The sequence below is a fragment of the Loxodonta africana genome, chromosome 12, assembly GCF_030014295.1.
Source record: "Loxodonta africana isolate mLoxAfr1 chromosome 12, mLoxAfr1.hap2, whole genome shotgun sequence".
NCBI classification, from domain to species: Eukaryota; Metazoa; Chordata; class Mammalia; order Proboscidea; family Elephantidae; genus Loxodonta; species Loxodonta africana.
Genome location: NC_087353.1, coordinates 68,635,311 through 68,651,570, shown reverse-complemented (window position 1 = coordinate 68,651,570; position 16,260 = coordinate 68,635,311). Strand labels below are relative to the sequence as shown.

Below are 16,260 nucleotides of genomic sequence, written 5' to 3'. Positions count from 1 at the left end.
GTCAGGTAACTGTGAATTGCTGCATACCTGTAAGTGGGACAGTTTTTTTTTCTTCTTTTTTAACATATAGAAACACATACAACTACAGACCTGACCTGAAGAACCTGAGAGGCCAGTGATAAAGTAAGGGTTTTTAGGGGGTAATTCCTCTTCTATGTCAAAGAAAAAATCTACTAAGGATGGGGATGATGGTAACAGCTATGCTTTTTGAACAGTTACCATGTACTTTACATGTACTCTAAACTAATCTTCACAATGTCCCCACGAGGGAGGCTTTATTATTATCATCCCCACTTTACAGATGTGTTGACTGAGGCAGAGAGAGGTTGAATCACTCGTCAAGATAGCACAGATAATAGAAGGCTGAGCTAGGAAAGGAACTCAGATGGCTGGCCCTGGAGCTCATTTTCTTGGCTGTTACATTTTCTTATTTCTCCCAAAGTTGGTATTGAGCAGAGAAGGAAAAAACAAAAAACAAAAGTCACAGCCTCTGGAGTCAAAGAGAACTGGCATGGTGCCAGGCACACGGTACTTGGTCAGTACTGATTGCTTTAAAGCAATGGAAGTAAAAAGAAAGTGCCTCTATAAAGGTTATCACATTTTCAGTAAAGATGAACATATATTGAAAATTTCCACATTTAGACAAAGCTGGCAAGTCATTTACATTTTTGAGGTACTCTATTTGGAATTATCACCTTTAAGTCATCCAAGCTGGAAGGCAGTGGGCCTGGCTTTCTCACAGGAACAGATGTGCTCTGTCTTGGTGTGCTAGGCGTGGTATTGTTCAAAGCTGAATTCCCACTGTTGTTATTTTTGTCATTGAGTGGCCTTTAAAAGAAAAAGAAAATTAGAGTTTATAATAAAATGATATCTGGATTTGCCACTGCTTGCTGTTACCAATTTGACTGTTATTTATGAAGAGAAAAATGCCATGGTCATGGATTGGAAGACTCAATATCATAAAGACGTCAATTAAATAAGATCCCAACAAAAATCCCTGCAGGTGCAAGCAAAGAAAAGCAGACAAATGGAAGAGACTAGAGAATCCAGAAACATACGTCCACGTACGTGGGCCCTTGAGTTACCATGAAGGTAACAATGCAATGCAATTGAGAAAGGCTGTCCTTCTAATACGTGCTGCTGGGCCAACTGGATATCCCTGTGGGGGGGTGGTGGGGAATGGCTCTTGACTGATCCCTACCTCACATCATTCCCCCAAAATCTAAATGTGAATTATAAAGCAATAAAGCTTTTGGAAGAAAACATAGGATAGTATCTTAATGGCCTTTGGACAGGCAAAGATTTGTTAAACAGGACATAAAAAAGCAGTAACTAAAAGGGACTTTCACTTTTGACAGTGAAAGTCAAACAAGAGAAAAGGAGAAAATACTTGTAATACATATTCTGACAAAGGTCTCATATCTAGAATATAAAAAGAAGTACTGCAAATCAGTAAAACAAAAACAGAAGCAAAAAGAAAATGCATGGAAAATGGGGAGGGGGTGGATCTTGAACCGGCATATCACAGGAGAGTATACCCAAATGGTTGATAACTATATGAGCAAGTACACAACTCCATCAGGTATGAGAAAAGTAAGAATTAAAATCACAACGAAACAGTACGGCATACTCAGCAGAATTGCTACAATTATGAACAAGAGTGATAATATCAAGTACTTAGAGAGACACAAACTCACACAGACTGCTGGTAGAGGTGTAAATTGGTACAACTACTTTGGAAAATGGTTTCATAGTTTTAGATAAACTAGACAAACTTCAGATATATTAAAGATAAACATATACCTATCCTATGTTTTTTTTTGATCCTATGATCCAGCAATTCCATTCCTCGACACCCAACAGGAAGACAAACACATGTGTCCCAAAAGGCACAGATTATTTATTATACAGCATTATTCATAATAGCTCCAATTGAACTACTTTCCAACCCTGCTTTCCATCAGGAGTGTGATGGATGGATAAATTATAGTGTAGTTATACAATGAAATACTAAGCAGAAATACAAAATTACTTAGCTACTGCTGTGGCACAGCAGATAAAGCACTTGGCTATTAACCAAAAGGTTGGTGGTTTGAATTCAGTGGCTGCTGTGAGGAAGAAAGATGTGCCAGTCTGCTTCAGTAAAGATTTACGGCCTCAGAAACCCTATGGGGCAGTTCTGCTCTGTCCTATAGGGTTGCTATGAGTCGGAATTGACTCAACAGCAGTGGGTATTTGCAACAGTAAAGATGCTTGTTGCATCTAGAAAACAATGTTAAGCAAAAGAAGCCAGATGCACAGAGTGGTGTTGTAAGATTCCATTTAAACGAAGTCGACAAATAGGTAAAACTAATCTATGGGGATGGAAGTCAGGAGAGTCGCTGAGAGGGTACATGCGGGTGCTTTTGGGGTACTGATAATGTTCTGTTTCTTGATTTAGGTGGTGACCACAGGGGTGTATTTACTTTGGAATTAGTTTTCACTTTATGGCTTATACACCTTTCTATTTCTAAGTTGTACTTCAATTTAAAAAGTTAATAAAAAAAAGGATGGTGAACCAGTGGTCAAGTCCAAAAGTTAGGTGCTTTGTACTAATTTCTTCAAACCCCTTTCCATGTCCAAGCCAAGCATCTCCCTAACCTCTTCTAACTTCTAACTCTTGGCAACAATCCAAAAATCCAAATCCACTGCTATCGAGTCGATTCCAACTCATAGCGACCCTACAGGACAGAGTAGAATTGCCCCATAGAGTTTCCAGGGAGTGCCTGGTGGATTCAAACTGCCAAACTCTTGGTTAGCAGCTATAACACTTAACCACTATGCCACCAGGGTTTCCCTGGCAACAATGGCATTTCCTTTTCTGGGTGGTTGATGCCTGTTCAAGAAAGGTACACATGATGGTTGATCCTATAGCCAATCCCATTGTGGTTTTGGGCTTTATTGTCATTACAAAGCCTTGGTGCTAAAACCAGAGACCTTGAATTCCACGTTCTGAAACAGGGGTCTGAAATGACAGCGCTGATGGGGTGAGAGCCGTCATGGGATGGGCTTTCTCAAATGAGTTTCAGGAAGCCTGTGGTGAAGCCAATTCTGGCCTTGTCAACGGTTAACTCCCGACATTCATTTTGGGGTCTTTTAAAATCTGCCTAAACTTTGTTGAAGTTAAATACCTGAAGTATTTGAAATGAAGTTTTTTGACGTTTGGATGAAATGACAAATATTTTATGTATCACTCACTATTCCCTTACAAATTCAACTTTTAAATTTCATGTTAGATTTATGGAAACGTATTATTTAAATCAGTTTCTCACCCTTATTTTCAGTATTGTCTTCCCAAGGAGGCATTTAAGACATTTTTTTCCTAATCTTCCTCCTCATGAAATTTTCATACTACAGATTTATTACCTATATCTGTTTATATGTGTCTGTGCTTTATACATAAATTGAGTAAGACTTTTTCATTCCCCCAGAATCAACTTTTGCCCCCTTGGGGGCAATATCACCCCTGTTGAGAATTCATGATTTAATTATCTGTTCATGCTGCCTTTTTGGTCAAAAATTTATAATATTGTACTTCTTCCCAAGATTAACAATTTAGTGTTTAACTTTTAAAATAACAAAAATAAGTTAATCTACTTTTCCCCAGATCAGGTTCAGAGAGATGATGTGACCTTCTACAACCTTTCAGGTCTGTGTGGCCCAACTGGGACTAAAGCCCGGCCTCTCCTGGTTCTGGCTCTCTTCATGGTACCAAACCCAAAACCAAACCTGTTGCCATCCAGTTGTTTTGACTCATAGCAACCTTGTAAGGACAGAGTAGAACTGTCCCACAGGGTTTCCAAGGCTGTAATCTTTATGGAAGCAGACTGCTACGTCTTTCTCCCACGGAGTGGCTGGTGGGCTGAAGCTGCCAACCATCTGGTTAGGAGCCGAATGCTTTAACCACTGCACGATCAGGGCTTCAAAAGGATATATTAACCCATTGCTGTTGAGTCAATTCTGATTCATAGTGACCCTACAGGACAGAGTAGAACTATCCCATAGGGTTTCCGAGGAGGGGCTGGTGGGTAAAATTTCACTCCTATGAGCTCTACCGAACAAACAAAAAAGCCCCAACCCCCTTGCCACTGAGTTGATTCCAATACACAGCAACCCTACAGGACAGAGTAGAACTGCCCCATAGGGTTTCCAAGGAGCAGCTGGTGGATTCAAACTGCCGACCTTTTAGTTAGCAGCCTGAGCTCTTAACCGCTACACCACCAGGGCTCCATGAGCTCTACAGGACTTCCAAATTTCGTTTCTTGTGATGGAATTTTGGTAAAAATAAAAATATGTTAGAAAATGTCTCCATTGTTAGGACCTGGAAATGAAAAAGAACTTCTGTTCCATTTTTGTGTGGTAAAATAATACACAAAAACAAGTGTTCTTTCCTCCTCTTGGTTCCTGGATCTTTATGCATGATGCTTTCTTTGGGTGGGTGGTTGGGTTATTTCAGTGGTGGGAATTTTTGAGGAAGCGAGAGGAGCAGAACGCTTAATGGAAGGACAAAAGAGATGGAATGGGGGGATAAATAGTTTAGCTACCACATACCTTAGATATATTCTTCCCATTGGCCCAAATAGCCAAATTCTTTCATTACACAGAAGACTCTTGAATAGATACTAAAAAAACCAAACCCGATGCCGTCGAGTCGATTCCGACTCATGGTGACCCTAGACACCACAAAAAAATTATTTTGTGGGACTTTCAGTTTAACAGTTTCCTCATCATAAAAAAGCCAAAACCAAACTCACTGTTGTTGAGTCAATTCCGACTCATAGCAGACTTAGGACAGAGTAGAACTGCCCCATAGGGTTTCCAAGGCTGTAACCTTTATAGAAGCAGAATGCCGCATCTTTCTCCCACAGAGCAGCTGGCGGATTCGAATGGCCTACCTTTAGGTTAACAGCTGAGCACTTAACCACAGTGCCACCGGGGCTCCTTCCTCACTATAAGATGGAGTCAATAGTATCAACTCCTCCTAGAGTTACTGTGAGGATGATGATGTTAAGTGTTAAGCACAGTGCTTGCTTGGTGCCTTGTAAATTACATATAAACATGAGGCACTGCTACTGTTATTGCTATTATTATTGGTGCCCAATGTCAAAGGAGTGGGGGCAGTGAAGAGCATCTCCCTAGGTCCTGGACAAAGCTGCAGAGCAGTGGCAGTTTATCTCTGATACTCTTCCAATTCTCTTTGGCCTTCCCTGGTTCCCTTCCTATGTCAATAGCTCACTCAGGCCTGCTTGCTCTTAGTAACATGTTACAAAATCAGTCCCTTCTTTGTCTGTATGCCCTAATGTTTTAAATTTAAGTGCTTCACGATAAGGTCTGAATTACTAACAGGTTTAATCTTTCTTGAGCTATCTGAATCATAAATGAAAAAAAAAAATTGATAATCATTAGCATGTGAGCAGATCTTTTTTTCTAAACAGAGAAGCTTTTTTTAAAAAAAAACTAGCAAGTCTTTATCCTCCACCAGAATCCTGGGAGATTAGCGGTTTGTGTCCACCCAGAAGCACCTTGGAAGAAAGGCCTGGCGACCTACTTCCAAAAAATCAGCCACTGAAAACCCTGTGGAGCACAGTCCTACTCTGACACATACGGAGTCACTATGGGTCAAAGCTGACTCGAAGGCAACTGGGTTTTACTGGTTTATCCTACGCCAGCTTTTTTACTCCTAAAAATTATAAATTGATTATAAATTGAATAGCTTCACCACAGAGAATAACTTTTCCCTGTAATGGGATTTTGCTTCTACTTTGACTTGATGGCAATGGGGTGGGATCTTTTCTAGAGTTGACTGCAAATGCATCTATCCTCTAAAAATGGGGGAAATGAAGGCCGGGGTTTTTGCATTTTCAATTAGGTTTCAGAAACAGCATACTGGAGATGTATGTCTAGAAATTTCCTTTACTACATATTAAAATTTGCTATGGATGTCTTGCTATGAATTCAGTCTCGAAATCATCAGAACTCACTCTCTTCTGTCCCTTCCGATTTGTCCTGGTAGCTTGTGGCTCACCATCCTCCTGGTTGTTGGTGGCCAAACTCTGGAAGCATTTTCTTCTCCACAGTTCTTGGGCACCAGGACCTTCTGTCTTTTGAAATATCTATGACCTACTTTCCACTACCAGTGTCCTTTCACCATCTCACATCTAACGTATTGCACAAGCTCTAGCCACTTTTCCCTTTTCCAGACTCCCCTTGAATACCAACGACCAACTATTCTTTCCTGCACTTCAATTTCACCATGTCACAACTACTGCTCTCTGAAGCACTCTGCTGTCTACCACATCAAGATTAAACTCTTCTGCCCAACTTCAAGTTCCTCCAGACAGTGGCTCTACTCAATTTTGCTTTCCACTTTTCTTAAAAATTAATCATATTCTTCATTTGGGCTCTTTATCTCACCATCCTTCATCTGTACTTACGTTCGTATCATTCCCCTTTGCCTAGAAGGCTACTTCCCAGCCCTTCCACATATACAGATTCTGCCTTTTTTTTTTTTTTGAAGTTCTGGCTCTTGCAGGGATTCAAGGTCTAAGAGTTAGATTGTTGTTGTGTATCATCAAGTCGAGGCCAACTCATCGTGACCATATAAAACAAAGCAGAACTGCCCCACAGGGTTTCCCAGGCTGTAATCTTTATGGTGGGTGGGGTGGGGAGGGGTAAGGGTCTTTTCTCCTGCAGAGTGGCTGGTGGGTTTGAACCACTGACCTTTTGGTTAGCAGCTGGGCACTTAACCATTACTGCCACCAGGGCTCCTTTAAATTCTGCCTTTCTCACAAAGCTTTTCTCTACCTGTCCAGCTGTTATGCCCATTCGTCTTTTTACCTTGTTTATACCAAGCTTTATACTTTTTATGTTTCTGTCCTAGTATCTAGCACTGTTTTGAGTATATAATAGACAAATCTTTCTTGGGTGTATAATTTCAAAAGGCATTTCTCACTTGGAAAGTTCAGAACCTATTTTGGAGGGCAGACACTGGACTGGAACACGGGCCACTCTCACTATGCTGACTTCAGGCATTGTAGGATAAGCTTTGAGACAATAAAATGAAAAGAATTGTTGAGTGCGAATAAATCACAACATCTGACCTTTAGTAACTTATGTCTCCTCATAAAGCATCACAGTAAAATCCCCTTTATGAAGACAGCATTGACCCCAGCCCGTACTTGAGTGGTGCAGGTAGGATGGTCTGGTAGTTGTAGTGTTGCTGCTGTTGACTCAGGATCTGCAGCTGCAGGAATAGCTGCTGCTGCTGGAGCAGGCGGGCGTAGTTGGAATCCATCTGCGGCTCGTTCTTCTCACCTTTCTGATCTGGTGGAATGTACTGGTGGTACTTCAGCTTCTTCACCCGTGGTTTGGGGTCTTTGCACTTTTTGCTACGGTGTTTGTCATTTGGATTCTTGGGATGGCTTTGCTGTTTTTGAGGAGAAGGAAGTAAAGAACATTTTAAGAGATGTTCCCACGTGATAATCTAGTTTACATGTGCAATGCATTTTAGAAACTTGTATAGCCACTTTGGAAAGCAATATACTAAACACCTTGCAAGAGCCTATTCCTAAGAACTGATTTTCTCCTGCTGCACTGTTACCTTAGGATACGGGCAAGATGCTGAGCCCAGAGTTCCCTACTCAAATTCAAGAAACATTTACCTTGGGTCTCCTGTGTAGACACATTGCTAAGGGCTTAATATATTATCTCAAGTGAAAAACAGGCCATACACTAAATATACAATAGGAAAAAGATTAAGTATATTTCACTATAACTATGTAATGTTTTACAGTCATTAAAAACTATGGAGTAGTAAACTTTCATCTGATGCACAATAAAAAATTTAAATAAAAAGAATCTATGGAGAACATGTAAAAACATAAAAATTCTCCTAAAGAGGAAGAAGCTGGGTATAAAACTATGTATTTCATGGAAACTAACACCAGAATGAAAATACTGAGTAATGTGAACATGGATCTTTAAAATATTTTAAAAAATGCAACACATTTTTATTTTGAAAATGGGGCATAAGACCTTATCTTGTGATTAAGAATCCGATGTTCCCCTCCCCCTGCATCCTTTTCTTTTTCTAAATTCATAAATTATGAGGTCATTTTTTACTTTTTCAGTACATATATTCATAAAATAACTTCATCTGAAAAATAAGCCCATCCAAAAAGAAAAGGATTAAGAAATTATGCCTAAGCTGCTTTAGGTAAAATACCCAACTTAATAAGACACTTTGAGAAGCACTAAATATAGCTATTGATGTGATCATGTTATCAGTGTTCACGTTCAAAGAACTAGGAAATTGCAAAAAGAAGAAAAATTGCAAAAACCGCCCCAATTCCATAGACCAGAAATAGTCAATGTTAACATTTTCTGTACGCCCTTTCTGCATATGTTAAGATTTAATGTAACTGGGCCGATACCATACGCTTCTCAGAAATATGCTTTTTCCCACCCTTCACTTAATACACCATGAACCTCTTCCCTTATAAGAATTATTCTGCAACCAGATGTTTGATGGCTGCATTGCTTGACAGTTTATGGACATTCCAATGGGGTGCTAGGGCTGATTCGAACTGGCTCTGACAGCCGGTTCTGTGCATCTTCTCTCAGTTCTACATTCAGCGACATCGTGATAGCAGTGTGAAATTGCCCACAGCAAGAATATTTACACCACAGGAATCTCCAAAGGCTACAAACCACCCCTCTCCCTGAGTCAGCATAATCCACTTAACTAGTAGCCTATTTCTGAACATTTTTAAGTGAGGATTTGTAAAAAGGAGAAGCGTGTTGGAAATGGCTTACCGTTGTGAATCTCATGGCTTCAGAGTTAACCATCAGGACAATCCTTGCTTTAGTCCTTTACTTACTCCCAGGACTTCCTCCCCACTCCTCACTTTCTCCAACACTACTCTGGTCATTGCTCTTGGTGATTTTAATACCCACACCACACACACACAATCCTTCTAATATTCTGCTCTTTCATTTCTTTGACCTCTTTTTCTCTACATATCTCATCCTCTACCTCAGCCACTCACTGTCTGAGTCATAACCTAGACCTTGTCCCTACCCATAACTACCTTCTCACTTTCCAGCATCCTATTATCGGGCAGCCACCACCTGTCTTTTCAACCTGCTCCACCCAGAACCCCATCTCCAGCAATTATTTGATGCCACTGGGATTTACAATCTTACTACTTTAACACTGTCCCTCACTGCCCTCCTTATCCAACCATGTCCCACAGTCCACTCACTTGCATGGCCCACCCTCTGCCATACTTACCCAGCACATCCCAGCCCAACTCTGTCAATTCCAGGTTCTCAATGTGTCTTTATTGATATTTTCAACTGGATCATTCTTTGTTGTGGGGAGCTGCCCTGTGCACTGTAAGATGTTTGGCAGCATCCCTGACCTTTAACCCACTAGATGCCAGTAGCACCGCCCCCACTGTGACAACCAAAGTTGTCTCTAAACCCCAAAACCAAACCCACTGTCGTTGAGTTGATTGTGACTCATAGCGACACTATAGAACAGAGTAGAACCGCCCCACAGGGTTTCCAAGGAGTACCTGGTGGATCTGAACTACTGACCTTTTGGTTAGCAGCCATAGCTCTTAACCACTACACCACCAGGTTTCCAAGAACCCCACTGTGGTTTAGTCCATTCTGACTTATAGTGACCCTAAAGGACAGAGTAGAACTTCCCTATAAGGTTTTCAAGGAGCGGCTGGTGGATTCCAACTGCCAACCTTTTGGTTAGCAACTCCCCTATAGGGTTTCCAAGGAATGGCTGGTGGATTCAAACTGCTGACCTTTTGCTTAGCAGCCTGAACTCCTAACCACTATGGCACCAGGGTTTAAACTGTCTCTAGACATTATTAAATGTTCCTGGAGTAGGGGCAAAATCCCTTGTTGAGAATCATTGGTCTATTCCATGCCTGTACTTATGGGGCTGAAAGTGACTGCAGAAAAAAAATACATAACCATGCTGACAAGTGTTACTTTAAAACATGACTACCAACTTCAAGTGGTTCTAATGCTACGTGGCCATTCAGGTAGGTACTTATTTTCCTACTCTTTTAGAATGCTACCTCATGCCTTCTCTCTCATTAAACCTTGAATATCTCCTCCCCCTTCCTCACTGTCAACTGATGACCTTGCTTCCTACACACCAAGAAAATAAAAGTGATTAGCAAAGAGCTTCCACAAGTTCCTGCCTTGGTATCTAACCGTCTGCCTGTACCTGAGCTCTGTATGTGGCTTTCCTTCTTGCCGCTATGGACGAACTGTCTGAGCTACTGCCCAGGGCCAGGAGGTCTCCTGCACTAGAATCTACCCCTCTTGCACGCACATGGTCATTTGCTCCAGCAATTCTCCCCCCTCTCCTGGACCATTCCCATTGGCTCACAGCCACCCTTCCTTGCCCTCACATCTGGACCGAGCAACTAACCCATTTCTCTGTGTCCCTTTCCAGCAAACATCCTCAGAAAAGCTTTCTATGCATACTGTCTCCAGTTTCTCCCTTTCAATCTCTCTTGTACCGGTTCCTCCCAAGCTTTTGCCTCTATCACTCAACAGTTCTGTTCTTGTCAAGATCACTGCAGCATCCATGTTGCTAAATCCAAGGTCAGCTCCCAGTATATTAATACTTAACTGATCCACAGCGGCACTCGACACGGTTGTTCTCGCCCTCTCTGCTCCTTGAAATGTTTCATTTGGCTTCTAGGCCACCGTACTCTTTTGTCTTAGTGGCTGTTTCTTCTCAGTCTCCTTCACTGGTTCTTCCTATCTTCCTCAAATGTCTGAGTGTTCAAGGACTCAGTTCTTGTACCTCTTCTTCATCTACACTTAGCCCCGAGGTAATTTTACTGAGTCTGACATACTGATAACTTCCACATTTACGAATCCAGTCTAGACCTCTCTCCTGAGGTCTGCACTCATCTATCCAACCACCTCAACATCCCTACTCCTGTCTAATAAGCATCTCAAACTCCAGGCGTGCCCCTTCCCAGTACAGGAAACGGCAATTTCTAGTTGCTCAGACAAAGCACAGTGGACTGGTTCATGACTCCTCCCTTTTTTCACAGGCAACGTCTGATCTGTCAGCAAATCCTGTTGGCTCACCCTTCAGAATACAGTCAGGAGCTAACCACATTTCACTCCCCTGACTGCTAACCTGTCTCCTGCAGTAGATTATACCTTCTGACTGGTCTCTGCTTCCACCTTTGCTTCCCTTGTTTTTAACACATCAGTTCAAACCCTGCCAGCAGCTTCCTACCTCAGTTGTAGTAAAAAGCCTAACCTCTTACCAGGCTCAGGCTGCGTGCTGGCCTCATGGTTTACTTTTTATCACTGACTTCCGTGCTCGGAGGCTTCAAATTTTTTTTCCCTAGTCACTTCATGGTGCCCTCCCTCACTTCTTTCAGGTAGCTGCCCAAATGTTATCTGCTGATTTTACCAACCGGCTGTTTAAAACAGGGGTGTCTCCCCAGCATCTCCTAGTCTTGCTTTCCTCTTCACCAGGGACTTGCCCTTTATTTTGTTATGTTTACCTCTCTACGCCTAACCATGGGTGGGGATTTGTGCTGTTTGCTTTGCTGTTTCCTCTACCACTTGTCTATCAGTTTCATTCTGCTAGGGCTTGTGTGTTGTGATGCTGGAAGCTATATCAATGGTATTTCAGATACCAGCAGGGTCATCCATGGTAGAAAGGTTTCTAAGAAGCTTCCAGACTAAGATAGATTAGGAAGAGGGACCTGGCAATCTACTTCTGAAAAATAATTAGCCAGTGAAAAATTTATGGACAACAGTAGAACATTGTCTGATATAGTGCTGGAAGATGTCCACCCCTCCCCCACCCCCACTTAGGTTGGAAGGCACTCAAAATATGACTGGGGAAGAGCTGCCTCCTCATAGTAGAGGCAACAATGGGCTTGAACACAGCAACAATTGTGAGGATGGTGCAGGACTGGACAGCATTTCCTTCTGTTGTATGCAGGGTCACTATGAGTCAAAATCGACTTGGTGGCACCCAACAACAACAGCACCCAGAACAGGACCTGACATATAGAAGGTGCCGAATAGGTACCTGTTGAATAAATAAATAAGGAATATGCATACTAATTAGAAATCACTTTAATTATCAGATACTTAACATATATCACACTGCCAGAAAATATTCTTACTTGCTAATCATCTCTCTACAATCTTACAATAATAATCAACTCACTGTCATCTGTTAATTTTGTTGTCCATAATAAATTTTATTTCCAGTCTTTTCAAACTGATCATAATAAAGAATGGAGTGTGAGCTAAGGAGGTTTGAGCCAATTGGTATGTAATGACAAAACAACTGACACAGCCACAATCACCTACCGGGAAGGGGATGGGGACGCAAACAGAACCAGTATTCCTCAGACTAAATCTGCTATCACCTATTAATTGGCATAAGTCTTCTCTCAGGACATGATGCTGGGAAACAGCCATCTTCATAGAAAAGTCCAAAGAATTGTAGTCTGTTTTCTCATACGTACCTGTCTTTCCTCTACTGATAAACTCAAAACCAAACCTGCTGCTGTCGAGTTGATTCTGACTCATAGTGACCCTATAGGACATAGTTTCCAAGGAGTGCCTGGTGGATTCGAACTGCCGACATTTGGTTAGCAGCCATAGCTCTTAACCACTACGCCACCAGGGTTTCCTGCCTCTACTGATAGAGTTCTAGAATTTCATACCTGAATTTCACATTCTTAAACAATATTTCTTCCTCTAGAACCAAAGCGCTCTCCTCTTTAAAGAAAGACATTAATGAAGAGCAGGAATTCAGAGAATAGGAGCAGAAGGGAACAGATTCTCAGTGCCAGCAGGGAAAGGTAGCTGGCATTCAAACCCTCTTTGCCATCCATGGGGCATACCTGGGAAGGTTGGGAGAGGAAGTGAGGGCTGTTTTCTTGGCACTGTTGCCACTTGTCACTCTCTGGAATTTCCCGCTCCATTGCTAGCCAAGGGAAGACAGTGATATATACCTGAGGCCACATACACTTGGCCACACTAAAAACAAAAAGAGCCTGGAGTAGAAATCTCTCCAGGGAGGTCAAGTGGCAAGGACAGATCCCAGTAGACAGAAGTGGGTGGTACTCACCAGGCTAACAAAAAGACACTCCCCTGCCTCAGAATAGCGCTGCAACTGATGGATGGAGAAGGCAGAATGAAGGCTGGACTGGGAATCGGGAGATGGGGGTCCCTCCTGGCTTTGTTATTTCTGACCTTCCTTGGGCCTCAGTCTCCTCATCTAAGAGCTGAGAGGGCTAGCTAGCTCTCTAATGTCCTTTCTTAGTTCCAAAAGCTTAAGTTCTATGTTCTCCTAGTTTTGGCAAAAACCACATCTGAAATGATTAAACTATTCGTCAGTTTGTTTCTCTCCCCGTTTATATAGCAGTTCTAAATATGCTTTTAATAAAAACTTAAAAAAAGTACTATATATTAAAATTTTTAATTTTCCTTTAGAATTATTCTAAGTGAATTATATCCACCAAGAAAAATGTAAGGAAGAGTGCCACAGATCTGAAGCTTATCTGAAGAACAAACCAAGCTTCATGTGGCCAAATCTGCCAAATCGGAAAACGTACTTGCTTCTCTAAAACCTTTAACCTGTCACACAATATATCCGGAATACCGCTGAGTATGACCTTGTTATAATCCCCAAACCATGTTACCATTAAAGACGTGTTTGTGAGACTCGTGAGTCACAAATGCTGTGCTGAAGCAACTATCTTACTTTTTTTCTCCTGTTTCATCTTAGTGCCTGCGGTGGTAGCAGAATTGGGAACGGCTGATAAAATGATCCCAGAAACCTCTCTGCAGAGCTCCAGGAGTTTTATCTGGACCAAATTTTGTGGCATTTCTCTGTGACAACAGCACAATAGATCGTTTGTTGTAAGGTGGCAGTTTCAAACATTAATGCTGAGTTCTAGCAAGTTCTTCTGTGGCTCCGTTTTCAGGGCTGCAGGCTAGAAGGCAGGCTGAGTGACTTAGATAAGTACGTGAAGATTTGCTTTCGGTTCACAGGGCTACTGACCACAGTTACCAGTGAAGACACTCAAGCCAGCGTGTGTCCAGGGTACCCACCTTTACCAGTGCTGGCCCAGGTTTTGCTGAGGACACAGAGTTTGTGGGAAGGATGGGAGCTGAGGACCTTGTGGGAGGCTGATCCGCAGGAGGAGTTTTCAAGAATTCAGGAACTGCTGGGGGCACTGAAGTAAACTGGTGGAAAAGACAGAGAGGGAACAAGTCTGTGAGATCAACAAACGTAAGAGAAGAAAAACTGGAATCACAAGGGAATGGCTTCATTTTTTTTTTTTTTTAATTAATTTTTATTGTGCTTTAAGTGAAAGTTTACAAATCAAGTCAGTCTCTCATACAAAAATTTATATACACCTTGCTATACACTCTTAATTGCTCTCCCCTCAATGAGACAGCATACTCCTTCCCTCCATTCTCTATTTTTCAGTCTATTCAGTCAGCTTCTGGACCCCTTTGGCCTCTCATCTCCCTTCCAGACAGGAGATGCCAACATAGTCTTATGTGTTCTTTTTTTTTTTTTTTAAGTTCTCAAGAAAAGAAACAAAAGAAAAATACACTATTATGTCTGAGACCCAGATGGTGGGGTAACATGCTTACCTCAGTGGAGGCAATTATTTAGTCTCTGCCCCAAGAGCAATGGAAAGCTAAAGCTAAATGAAGTTGGACCAACTAAAGTGTAGTAAGTGTTTTCATTAAAATATGGTCAGAAGGATCCTTTTTTGGTAGGAATTAAAAAAAAAAAAAAAGGCCAAGATTTTCAAAAATGATCAAAATTATATGTGGTATTATGGACTGAATTATGTATCCCCAAAATATGTGTTGTAAACCCTAACCTCTATGCCATTATAATCCCATTTGGGACCGGGCTGTCTTTGTTATGTTAATGAGGCAGGATTAGTGGATGGTATATTTTGAGTCCATCTCTATTGAGATATAAAAGTGAATAAACAAACCCGCAGAGCAGAGTTGGGGGAAGACACAAGCTAAGCCACATGAAGACTGTCTAGGAGCAGAAGCTCAAAGAGACAAGGACCTTCCTTCAGAGCTGACAGAGAAAGACTTTCCCTAGAGCTGGCAGCCTGAATTCAGACTTCTAGCCTCCTTAACTGTGAGAGAATAAATTCCTGTTTGTTAAAGCCACCCTTGTAGTATTTCTGTTATAGCAGCACTAGGTAACTAAGACACATGGTTTTCATAAGGTTTCCTTGCCTTGTCACGCTAACCCTAGCTCATTCAAACAGGGTATTTAGTCTTCATTACAGAGCAGGATGGGTGCCCTCTAGTGGTTAGGTGCTGCTGCCCCCTGGAAGCTCCCTCTGTACACAGGTCCTCAAGGTGCCGCCTCATAGCTCATCTTACTCTCTCCAAACCTGATGAGCACTCTTCTCTCTTGTTAACCATTTCCCATTTCTTACAACAAGAGAAGATCTGAAGAATATACCCTGATAAAATTGATCTTTTTTACTGACAGTACCGCCTCACTTAAAACAAGTAGCTAATTTGTTACCTAGGCTGAAAAAAAGCTATTACTGAATTTCAATTTGGAATTACATATTAACCAAAGACGCTACTATAGGGGACTTTGTTAGGTTTTATCAAGTCCCACTAGCATGCGAAAGCTGGACAACGAATAAAGAAGGTTGAAAAATTGATGCATTAGAATTATGGTGCTGGCAAGGAATATTGAATATACCAGGGACTACCAGAAGAATGAACAAATCTGTCTTGAAGGAGTACAGCTAGAATGCTCCTTAGAAGTGAGGATGGTGTGACTTCGTCTCGTGTACTTTGAATATGTTGTTGTTGATAGGGATCAGTCCCTGGAGAAGGACATCATGCCCGGTAAAGCAGAGGGTCAGTGAAAAAGAGGAAGACCCTCAAATGGATGGCCTGACAGTGGCTGCAACAATGGGCTCTAACACAGCAACAATTATGAGGATGGTGCAGGACTGGGCAGTGTTTCAATCTGTTGTGCATGGGGTTGTTATGAGTTGGAACTGATCCCACGGCATTTAACAAAAACTAGCTATCTCCTTTAAACAGATTTTAAGTACCCATTTACTGGAAAGAGATATTACAATTATAATAAATCAGCCGAATTTTGTATATTGATTATTGTTTGGATTCATT

At 41.6% G+C, this 16,260-nt stretch overlaps 1 protein-coding gene across 4 annotated transcripts in view; it reads right to left on the bottom strand.

The window, feature by feature from the left end:
* The window catches only part of MRTFB (myocardin related transcription factor B), a 213,420-nt gene that overhangs the window by 24,798 nt on the left and 172,362 nt on the right, over positions 1 to 16,260 (bottom strand). For all 4 annotated transcript variants that reach the window (XM_010597295.3, XM_064295613.1, XM_064295614.1 and 1 more), the window contains 3 exons: positions 14,176 to 14,310; positions 7,218 to 7,465; positions 696 to 828 (listed from right to left, as the gene is read on the bottom strand). In XM_010597295.3, the coding sequence (XP_010595597.2) occupies positions 696 to 828; positions 7,218 to 7,465; positions 14,176 to 14,310 (516 nt within the window). The remainder of the gene's footprint in view (positions 1 to 695; positions 829 to 7,217; positions 7,466 to 14,175; positions 14,311 to 16,260) is intronic.